Below are 12,455 nucleotides of genomic sequence, written 5' to 3'. Positions count from 1 at the left end.
GAACTATATCTTGTCTACTGCCATTTGGAATGACAGGTAATATTTGCCGAAAGTCACCTCCTAGAACGACAACTTTTCCACCAAAGGGCATATCAACACAGCTGGTATCATAAAATCTTAAAACATATCTAAGTGTTCTATCAAGAGCCTCAAAGCAAAATTTGTGTACCATCGGTGCTTCATCCCAAATGATTAACTTTGTTTTTGACAACAACTCTGCCAAAGTAGAATTTTGTTTTATATTACATGTTGAATCTTCGGTGATCTATATAGGAATACGAAATCTAGAATGTGTCGTACGTCCTCCAGGAAGAAGAAGTGAAGCAATTCCGCTAGAAGCAACATTAAGCACTATTTTAGCTCGAGATCGAACAAATGCTGACAGGGTGTTCCAAATAAATGTTTTTCCAGTCCCACCAAAGGCGTACAAAAAAAAAATCCTCCTTTACCTGTCGAAACAGCTGAAATTATTTTGTCATAAACAACCCTCTGCTCATCAGTGAGTGAATTCAGTAGTCTGTCATGCTCTTCTTTCAAAGAGAAACTGTCATACAACAATTCATTCATCATCAACCTATTCTGCATATCCAATAAAGATCCACCGATGATGCTCGGCATGGATGGGTAATCAAAGAGGCATTTACCGTTGCTCTGCAACACCTTATCGATTTCTGCAAGGGTTATGTTTTTTATAGAATCCTATGTAAGCAAAGCATCTGAAAAAAATTGAAAAATACAAAAAAAAGGATTAACAAAGACAAAGTTGGTGAGGAGAGAAAAATAAAGCGAAATTATGAACAAAGCAGAGGGTGTGAAACGTAACGAAATTTTTTAACCAAATATTAAGAATAGGACGGTGTATAATGTATTGATGTAATTTTATTATGAAGGAACAAAAAATGCTCACATTTTTTCGAAGGTCAAGTGAATTAAACATAAGCAAACTGTTTGCATAAATGAATGCACGATACAGAACGACAAGAATATTAATTATAGTGCACAATACACATAAATGAATGCACAAAATTTGTTCCGGACAATTACCTTCACGTCCAATTCTTTGCCTATGCCGATAAAGAACATCGTCAGATAGTAATTCCCAGCATTTTTGGAAAACATTTTCAGGCCTGTTCAGTGTGTTACCAAATAACAATAAGGCAAATAGATTTCTCAGATAAGTTGCTGACCCCTAAGAACTTGCCTCCTTAATTGCATCAATGTACTCATTGTCATCATCCAAAAGCCCCAAAGAATAGCAGACATCCTTATATGTAGGAAAAATCACCCCATTGACCGTTCTCAAATCTTCATAACTTGTACAAGCCTTTTGAAAATTAAGTAAAGTTCGGAGATAGGAATCTTCTCCATTATTGGCAGAAAAATGATTTATTCTTCCAATTGAAAATCCTTGTTTTCTGGGATGCCATTCATGCGTACTTTCTTTATATACAAATTGAGTTGGATACTCTGCATAAGTAAGATTCCTACCTTCTGAATATTTTTTATTTGCATCCATCCAAGACTCGAACATTGATTGTCTAGACTTCGCCCTAGTCTTGACATCGATAATTGAAGTCCAATTCCAAGCACTAATAAATAAATAATCAATCCAAAAATTGTTGTAACTAAAAGAGTCACTTACGACATGCCCAAAACACAAGAATAAAATCAAGGCTCACTTTGGGGACTTTGATTCGAAACATTTGCAATTGAAATAACACATAAAAAAATCCAAAAACAAACACCTGTTGCAAATAAGAATAATAAAAAGTTGATTTTCAAAAAATAGGGTTGGTAAAAGCTCACAATTTGTTGCATAAAGTATCCCTTAGTAGCTTCATTTGGAGTTGCATGGAGACCAGGGTTATTAGCAGGGGACTCTTTCGGTTCTGCAGCCATTAAGAATAATCAGAATCGACTCGGTTTCTGCAAAAAAATAAAAAGTAAAGTTGACAACATAGACATACAATACAAGTAACGATATTGAAAGCATTGAGGAAAAGCACGAATTTTGAACCTTTGTTTTGGGGGTGAGTGAGAAATAGAATGGGAGTGAATGAGGGGAAAGGAAAGGGTGGGGCTTGGTGATGAATGGGAGCTGAGAAAGGAGGTGTGAGATGGATCTGAGGGAAGATAAAGATGCCATTTGTAAAGTTGGTATTTATAAGAGTAATTGAGAGAGAGAGCGCGCTTACATACCTTGTGATTTTGAAGGAGATGAGGAAGAGACTCTCTGTGTGTGTGAGAAAGAGAATCAGTTACTGGAGACAATTTCAGTATGAAAATTCCTATTCCATTTTATTATAAATTTAATTTTTTGTTATTAATTAATTAAATAATTAAAAGATATGTGATTTTGTGATCCAGTAATTTAGGTGAAAAGAAAATTGGAAAAACTACTCTTATGTTATATGTGATAAATTTCTCTCCTACACATTCTTCGATAACTGTGCCATCTTTTTTCTTTTTCAAGTGATGAGCCCACAAGTTTATCTCTATGACATGAGATAACTTATCTCCTTTAACATGAGATTAATAAAACCCAACGAAAATTTATGAACCATGTAAATGCACATGAATGTCTCACAACTCAACTGATATGTGTGGTTCGCATGATGATTTTAAGGTTAAATTGATGTTTTAAAACTACACTGATGTTGAATTGATGAGATTTTTAGTCATAATGTAATTAAGTTTTTTAGTAGATATAATTCAATTAATTTATAACTAGTTAAATTTGTGATTAGATTATTATTAGGGATATGATATTATTATTACCAAATAATGTTATTATCAATGTCATTACCGTATCTTAACCGTTGATTTCTGTCAATTAAGGGTTATTATTTTCACAAATCAAATTAATTAATTAATTATTAATTCGTAATAAATGATAACTGTTAATTGACAAAAATCAACGGTTAAGATTTAATAGTAATATTGGTAATAATAATATTATATCCCTTATTATTAAACTTGATAATATTCGAATTAAATACCTAACTATTCACAAATTGATCCAATTTAATCCTTTAAAACATTACCTCAAATTCCTTTCGAATTCTCTGTTTTTTTTTTTTTTTTGAATAATGGAAGAAAACGTGACTCTTGTATAAGTGGGCCGATTTTTGTGCAAAGCACCCGGGGCTCCTTGGCATTTCTCTTAAATGAATTATGCTCTTATGTTATAATTATCTTAAATATGATTAGGGTAATGCTAAGAATAGGTTAATGATATAAATGCATGAGTTTCTTGTTTTTATTTATATATTTTCTAACTTATTTAAATGATTCATTTCAGAAATCTCAACAACAACAATAAGAATCATATAATAATAATGGGGACAATTCGCCTATTGAACATAAGTTGGTTTTTTTTTTTTTTTTTTGTGCTAGGATATTTTTAATCATTCTTCATAAGAATTTTATTTAGAGTAGTGAAAACCCTTTTTTTTCGTTTTTAGTGAAATTTGGAGGAATCTTCACAGGTTTGACCATTTTGTTAGGTTGGCAATACGGGCCAATCCGCATGTAACCCGAAAAAAATGAGCTGGGTTAGGATTGGCTCAAAAAAAAATGAGTCAAAAAATCCAATCCAACCCGACCCAAATCGGGTTAGGGTTGGCTCGTGAGTTGGTTCCAAAATATGGCTCGTGAGTTGGCTTGAAAAAATAGCTTGCGGGTTGGCTCGAAAATTGGCTCGCGGGTTGGTTCATTTTCAGCCTATTTAAATGAACATGTAGTATTAATTCACCAGTGGCTTCTATCAGTTTAAACAAAAGGTTACAAAATGAGAAATAAAAGCAAAATATTCTAGTTTCGAATTTTCTTCACAACAAATTTGCACCAATATCATGAAACAATGAGAACCATTTGCTACTAAGTGGGTAAGATATTTGAACCAAATAGAGCCAGCACAACCAAACAATATAAAAATTGTAGGGATGTGAGAAGATTAGAGAAGGAAGAAAGATGACGACAACATGTGTGGATTTTGTCCAGTTTTGTATACTAATTTTTTTATTTTTTAAAAAAAAAAAACTCAACCCGCGAGCTGGCCCGTTTGACTCTCGGGTTGGCTCATTTTTTTTTCTAGCTGGCTCGGGTTGGGTTGACTCGGATTGACAACTCATTTTTATCAATCCAACCCGACTCATTTTTGACAGGTTACGAGCAAACCCTAAATATGTAGAAAAGTATCCATCAAACAATTTCTGTTTACATAAATATGTAGAAAAGTATGACCATTTCACAAGAGTTATTTTCTTAAAATTTGAACTCGTTTTAAGAAAGGTTATTTACCAGTTACCACATTGAACCACCATTTTTAGGTGGTGCCTCTACTAATAATACATATTCACTAGATCAAATTACTTAAATTACATAGAATTAACCATAAAAAGTGGTAGAATAATTAAGTTTTTTTTTCTAATTTAGATAGGTGATAGCATATTAGCAGCATTATAACGAATAAAGTTTTCAAATTTTGCTGTAAATAAAGACTTGGGCATTTTTTTTGTCAAATTGATAATTAATACTTAAGGGCGTTTAGTTCAAGTATTCCTATGAGATAGCTAGACATAGTAAGTGGCATTTTTTTCTTCATCATGCTTCGTTCACGTTTTTTAAAAATTTAACAAGCAAACTTATTTGTCCATCCTTTATCAATTGTAAGGAAAAACAACAAACAAAAGATAAAAAATGCCACTTATAATATGGTATTGTAAGATGACGAGGTAAATTGATAAAAGAAACGAAATATGTGACTGATATATCTTTTCTAATCTAACCTCATAATATTGTATATCTCTATCAAGGTTACTTTTGTCAATTTTTAAAATTTAAAAAGTGTTAGTTGTACCATTTTATATTACTTTCTTATTAATATTTTACCTTCAATCAAATATAGACTTACAAAATTTTAATCAATTTATCCGATATATTTCATCGAATCAATTTTTTTTTTCAACTTTATTAGCAAATTTATTTTCTTACAATTTCTTCAATAATTATATTTATCTAATAAAAAAAATTCTCTTATATCAAAGGTTACATAAGAAGTTATACGGTGTCATGTCAACATGTTGCCCATGGGCACTTTTATGCTTTCTGACCATGATTTGATAGCTCAAAAGTAATGGAGCTATCAACAATAATGGGAAATGTATTCAAGTGCATTCAGGCATGTATTTGATAGCTCAAAACTTAATGTTTTTTTCCTTTTTTTTTCCTTTCTTTTTTTGCTATTATGTTTGCGAAAGAATTAACTAATCCTAAAAGCTTATGCTATATGAAGCTAGTAAGCTTAAATAATGGTTCCGATATATTTGTTTAAAAACTCCTCACAAGAATGGCTTAATTTTTTGTTCATCATTCTTCGTCATTTTTTATTTTACATGTATTATCTTGGCTTTCTTGTAGTGTTTAACCTAAAAAAACTTGCATAGAGTACTTCTCTTATTATCACTTTTTTATTTTCAATGGGCTTTGAAGCAGCATGGCTTAACATCTTTTGAAAAATTTACATTTTAGTCTTTTCAACCAAGCTTTAAAAAACAATGCAAGCATGAAACAAGTTGTGATCAGTGCAAGTATTAACAATGGATTAACATGCATATCAAACTCATATTGTGGACCTTATGAGGTTGTCTATTAAAATACACATCAAATTAAGCACGCCTGTTATTTCTAACAAGAAAATAATAATAATAATAATAATAATCCTATCTTTGTCTGCTTATCATAGTCAAAGCATTAAATACCATCCACTTGCAAGTAACTCCATTGCCACAAATCTTGTACTCATCAAACTCTCATCAACTTAACTTTCGTGTCTAATTAAACACCACCTAACTCACAATTCACAAACCAAAACCAAAAACCACTTTCACTTTATTCATTCTATCACCGTATACACATTTAAATGGAGAGATCAGGGTACGGTCGTGATGAAATCTACAGGTCTCTAAGACCTTCCCTCGTACTTCCCGAAGACCCCAACATCTCCCTCGTATCATTCCTCTTCGAAAGTGTATCCTCTTTTCCCAACAAACACGCCCTTATCGACGCCGATTCCTCCGAAACACTCTCTTTCGCGCAACTCAAATCCCAAGTCGCCAAGCTCGCCCGTTGTTTCCTCCACCTTGGCATAAACAAAAACGACGTCGTCCTCTTGCTCGCACCCAACACCATTCACTTCCCCATATGCTTCCTCGCCGCAACAGCCATCGGCGCCGTCGTCTCCACCGCCAACCCTGTTTACACCGTCTTCGAGCTCTCCAAACAAGTCAACGACTCCAACCCCAAGCTCGTCATCACTGTCCCTGAATTATGCGACAAAGTGAAGGGTCTCAACCTTAAAACGATGATTCTCGGTTCCGAGAGTTTCAACGCGTTGTTGGAGGTGTCAGGGTCGGAAACAGAGTTGCCGGAAAACGACGTGAAGCAGGGTGATACGGCAGCGCTTTTGTACTCGTCGGGGACCACGGGGTTGAGCAAGGGCGTGGTGCTCACGCACGGGAACTTCATCGCGGCGTCGCTCATGGTTGGCATGGACGACGATTTGGCCGGAGAATTCGACCACGTGTTCCTTTGCGTTTTGCCGATGTTTCATGTCTTTGCGCTCGCGATTATCTTGTACGCGCAGCTCCGGCGAGGGTGTACGGTGGTGTCGTTGAGGAGGTTCGAGTTGGAGGCATTTCTGAAGGCGATTGAGAAGCATAAGGTGACGAGCCTGTGGGTTGTGCCTCCCATAGTGCTTGCTCTGGCGAAACAGAGTGTGGTTAGTAACTATGATCTTTCATCGTTGAAGCGTATTAGTTCTGGTGCTGCTCCTCTTCGCAAAGAATTGATGGAAGAGTGTGCAAGACGTTTCCCTCATGCTATAGTTTATCAGGTTAGTATTCAATGCCACCCATAATTCTGTGATTCATGTTACTTATCCCGGACAGACATTGTCAATATGGTTGGCCTTATCACCATGTGAAGTCAATACAAGTTACTATCACCCTTTTTAAAGACTTAAAAAGTAATGCTAACTAAAATAGGGGAAATTGCGAATTATTGTAAGGGAAAGGTTATACTTACTACTTTTTTCTTACTATCAAATTTTAACTGTTGATTTTCGTCAATTTAACGTTATAATTTATTAGAATTAATAACTAGTTAATAAATATGATCCAATAAATTATAAGAGTTGGATTGACAGAAATCAAATGTTAAGATTTGGTAGTAACAAGTAGTAAGAAAAAAAGGTAGTAACTATAACCTCTTCCTTATTTTAAAAGACATTTTAAGTGAGAGAAAGAGATAAATAATGAGATAAAGTGAGAGAGAAAAGTTTTAAAAGTGTGAGTCTATTTCTTTGTGAGAGTGAAAAAACTTGACTATGTCATTTAAAATGATACACGATTTTTCTTCAAGAGGGTGTTTGATACAATAGATATATTTTTTTACCGAGAAAAAAAGATTTCTAAGAATATGATGGTAAATATTTTTGCCCAGGTAAGTTATAAAAAAATGTTTGGTATATGAAAATTGTACCGGAAAAGTTGAATTAATTTTATGTTGTGTTTGATTGATAATAAAATATTGATGGAATTTTGAAACAAAATGACTAAATTACTCTTCCATTTTAAATCTTGAATATCTTTTCTATAGCAAACATTCGTTTGTAAATGTTTGTAAATATCTTTTCTATCAGATTTTTAAGACATCTGCATATCTTATCTCAAGGCAATTTTGTCTAGAAAATGTAAAACGTTTTTTACCGTTGGCGGATAAAAAACAATACCACGGCTCAAATGGATTTTTTTTTTGCTAATATAAAATTGAAAAACAGATTCATGGGGATAAAATTATACCAGCATTTTTATCAGATTCTTTGTATCAAACATAGTAAACAAATATTTCACACCCCACTTTTCCAAAAATTCTATTACATTCTCGGTACCAAACACCCCTAAAAACAACATAAATGCCCTTAAGTTCATGTGCATATAATTTTTAACCTAGTGTAATATAAATTTACCCCTATTCATTTTCATTATTCTTCATGCACCAAAAAAATTTGAAAAGTTCTTCAGATCTGACTTTGTATCAACTAACTACTATGTTGCCTTGAATAAAGATAGAGAAGGATGAGGATACGGCCGGAGGAAAAATTCTGAAACTGGGTTATGCCCTTTTTCCCATTCCTTGTCTCTTTCATATACCCCGGCCCACAAAATAAAGGAAATGACAATAATACCATCACAGGCTATTGCATATACTCAAGGACCCCTATTCAGCCCAATAACTATAATTGATAATCCTTGACCCCACATGCTTAGAGCCTTTTGAATCCTTTGTTTTATAACTTTAGCTTAAAAATCATTTCTAACTTATAATAGCCTGTGACCCTCACAAAATTTTCTCGCTCCACCATTGCACAAGATGAGTATGACATTTTCCTTATTAGTGTATTAAGCATGAATTATGATATGGGAAACTTGATATCAAGTGTTTCCACTAGCTCAAAAGTTTTAGCTCATGAGGTGCAACTTTACTTTATAAGTTTCTCAAAATTTGCGTATTTTTTGCTGTGGTGTCAGGGCTATGGTATGACAGAAACTTGTGGCATTGTTTCTGTGGAGAATCCAAGAATAGGGATTCGTCATAGTGGCTCAGCAGGAATTCTGGCTTCAGGGGTCGAAGCTCAAATAGTGTGTGTGGATACACATAAGCCCCTCCCTCCTAGACAGTTAGGGGAGATATGGGTACGGGGTCCTAACATGATGCAAGGTACGTAGAGTGACATGCCCTGTAGCTTTTTATGCTTATGCATAAGATTCTTAAAGAAAAAATTGTTGTGCGGCTGGATTCATAAAAACACCCAAGTCCTTTTCCAACAGAGGACAATCACATTGTAGTTTTCTTGTTATGCTTCTTGGAAGATACTAAGAAAGAAACTTGCATTTTTCTTTTCTGCTTGATGTCCCTCTCTAATATTTCTGGTCAAGACTCTCAGTATATTTGTAACTTCTCTGCCGATGCAACTGCTCCTCGTAGAGTTAATAATTAAAATGGAACAACTTTTCCATACACTGTTAGTGCTCCTTCTTCATGCTTATGTTTTCCGTTGGGATGTGATGTGAGGGGTCAACATGCTTTTACTTTATATGAATTTTTGCATTAATTTGTAGTCTGTAGGCTTTCCTAAGATGAAACGTAGTTCAACGGTTACAAAAAAATTTCAGGTTATTATAACAATCCACAGGCCACAAGATTGACTATAGATGAAAAGGGGTGGGTACACACAGGAGATCTTGGATATTTTGATGAGGATGGGCAACTTTATGTTGTTGATCGTATCAAAGAACTGATCAAGTATAAAGGTTTTCAGGTATGTAATCCAAATTCAATGTCATTAATGAAAGTAAATTTGACCGGCATGCAATGTTGTATAAATGGTCATGAATAAGAAGTTGGAAGACTGGTGTCTTTTCATCCCTCTTCGTTTCCGAATAATCGCGCCTTTCCCGCACGTCTCCGTCACACCTTTCATCTCTTATAAATATCACTGTTCAATAAATTCAAATAAGTTTTTTCCTGACTCCTTACCAAGATTAACCCTTACACACTGCCTTTGTCTACAATTGATCAAGCATTTGTTGTGTCCGCCGGTGTTGTTTTTCTGTTCTATTTTGGAAGGTATTTGTCCATGAAGCTTACACACCATTGAGGGGGCAAAATTGCTTTAAGGACACAATATTCAATATTGGGTTCGGGTTTGATTTTATACAATTTTTATGTCGAGTATATTGCATTCTATTCTATGCAATTTTGTGTTTTCATTGATATTATCATAACCAACAACACAAATTTTTGGACTACTACCAATGACATGCAATACATTGTTAGTCATATATCTGAAATCTTAACCAAATCCTTGTTGGTCTCGGGTTTAAACGAGTGTGAAGAAGATAGTGTTGTGTTGGGGTGCATTGATTAAACTAATGTTCCATGCCCCAAATTGTTAATGTGTCAAGTATAGTAATTTCAGTACATTATAAATCGTGTGCTGCTCTGTTTCGATAATTATTTGTCTATAACCCTTGTGATTATAGGTGCTAATGAATATTTATGATCAAGAGTTTAGTCTTACTGAATTATGTGCTGTTTTTCTCATTGTTGTAACTAGGTTGCACCAGCAGAACTTGAAGGGCTTCTAGTTTCTCACCCTGAAATAGTAGAGGCTGTTGTCATCCCGTACGTATCACATACATTATCTGTAGTTTTAATTTTACACACATCTTATGTTATCTGTTATAGGGAATTCATAGTTGAATTACTTCCTTTCTGTAGATATCCGGATGATGAGGCTGGTGAGGTTCCAATTGCCTATGTTGTTCGTTCACTTAACAGTTCGCTGACCGAAGAAGAAGTTCAGAAGTTTATTGCTAATCAGGTAAGAAAAAATATAAACAACGAACTTGTTCTTTGACTTACACTCAAAACAGAGAAATTTTGTCTTGTCAATGTACAACTCAAATGGACTGAAAATTTAGTTGTGAAATTTTATTTTTCTTAGAAAAAATAATGTGCCTGCTTTTATAGAAAATTGCTTCTCTTCCTGTGGTTCTCAGTGTTTGAGCTTTCTCCTCTACAAATACTTGTTTTTCAGATGAGCATAAACACCAAAATTTACTAGGTACTAGATACTGAGTTGTATAATCTTGTTTGCGTGCTTTAAACTATAATGCTTGAATGAAGCATTTGCTTTCTATATACTAGTTTTCTCAGTTGATCAATTGATCACATTTGGTCTATGTGCCTTTGTCAGTTGTTACTCATTTTTATGCTTGTTTACAGGTTGCACCTTTCAAAAGATTGCGAAGGGTGACATTCATCACAACTGTTCCTAAGACAGCTTCAGGACAACTTCTCAGAAGAGAGTTTATTACAAAAGCACGATCCAAAATATAAGATATTACAATTTTTTTGGGTCAATTTATGTTATAAAATGCATCCTGTAGGATTTAGCAGATATAGACAATCAAGTTCAAATTTAAAACAAGATAACAATCCCTCCAGATTATAGTAGCAATGCTTGGTGCCTAAGCCCAAGTAAATTTCAACAATTTCCTCTAGTAAAAAAAGAATCAACTATTTCCTGGTGTTTGTGGAATTGATGCAGACTCCAATTCAAAGAATCTCATAGTATTAGAGGGGATTACTTAGGTGCTCCTTTTTTTTCAAGGGTATAGGACCTTAAAGTGAATTTTCAATCATTTATTGTTTGTTAATTGTATTCAACAAATTTTATGACATTTAGCTCTATTTACTATTTTGAGTACATATGCTTAAATAGTTGTTTAAAAAATTAATGAATAGTCTCGCTTGGGAAAAAAAAAAAACTATATTTAATTAAATTATTCTTTATCAATGTCCTCAAATAATTATTTCATCAATATCTTCGTTTATTTTACTAAAGAGGAATATTAGCCGATAATAATAAAGTTGGAAAAATTAATTTGTCTTTTTTAATTTTCTAAAAAGACAAATAGCTAGAGTGAAAAGAAATTCGTCTTCTTATAAGGCACTTATTTGTACCAGAGGGAGTAACGACAAATAAATATTATATTTAGTAAATAACAACAAATACAAATTTAAACTATATGGAAAAAGAATTTGGGTTACAAAATACTTTTTATTCTTTTTGGTTTATCTAGTCTTTTTAGAAACGTGTTTTTCTTTCTTCTTATTTATTTATTTCGGAATCAATAAAATATTAATTTTTTCCTAACTTTATTACTTTGAACATTAATGACTTAGAGAAAAGATCCATAGAATGATAATAATAACTTAAGTGTTTGAATGAACTTAATTCAATTAAATGAAGTTGCTTTGTTTATACTGATAGCCATTCAAAGACTTAAAAAAATTTTATGCAATAATAAATTGAAAGACGGATTAAAAAGAACAAGGAAATAATGATTAATTAGAACCTCCATTTTAAAATATAATGTACAAAAGTTTTGTATATGTTTTCAGAAAAAATTTAAATACCCTTAATTCTTAAAAATATAACTACGTTTTATAAAACTACTCTCTTATTTTATTAATATTTTATCAGTACAATTAGTAAAAATATTAGGAGATAATGGTAACATTTAACAATATTACTCTCTTATAATTAAATACCCATAATTTTTCAAAATATAACTACTTTTTATCAAATTACTCTCTTATTTTATTATTATTTTCTCATTACAATCAGTAAAAATATTAAGAGACAATGGTTACATTTAAAAATAGTTAATATCTTCATTCTTATTATTAAATAGTAATACCCTTAATTTTTAAAATATAACTAAGTTTTATACAATTACTCTCTTATTTTATAATATTTTCTCATTTCACTAATTAGTAAAAATATTAAGAGACAATGGTAACGTTTTAAAAAAATTAATGTC

The 12,455-nt window shown here is 32.9% G+C and overlaps 1 protein-coding gene across 1 annotated transcript; it reads left to right on the top strand.

The window, feature by feature from the left end:
* Positions 1 to 5,679: 5,679 nt before the first annotated feature.
* On the top strand, positions 5,680 to 11,252 carry LOC133303536 (probable CoA ligase CCL7). The gene is made up of 6 exons (XM_061503453.1): positions 5,680 to 6,895; positions 8,592 to 8,781; positions 9,237 to 9,382; positions 10,181 to 10,248; positions 10,345 to 10,447; positions 10,852 to 11,252. The coding sequence occupies exons 1-6, from the start codon at positions 5,924 to 5,926 to the stop codon at positions 10,963 to 10,965; spliced, it is 1,593 nt and encodes a 530-aa protein (XP_061359437.1). The 5' UTR covers positions 5,680 to 5,923; the 3' UTR covers positions 10,966 to 11,252.
* The last annotated feature ends 1,203 nt before the right edge of the window (positions 11,253 to 12,455 follow it).

Source organism: Gastrolobium bilobum, unplaced genomic scaffold, assembly GCF_033153095.1.
Source record: "Gastrolobium bilobum isolate Gb01-03AN ecotype WA unplaced genomic scaffold, APGP_CSIRO_Gbil_v1 utg10809, whole genome shotgun sequence".
In the NCBI taxonomy this organism is placed as follows: Eukaryota; Viridiplantae; Streptophyta; class Magnoliopsida; order Fabales; family Fabaceae; genus Gastrolobium; species Gastrolobium bilobum.
This window is presented reverse-complemented; position numbering and strand designations above follow the sequence as displayed.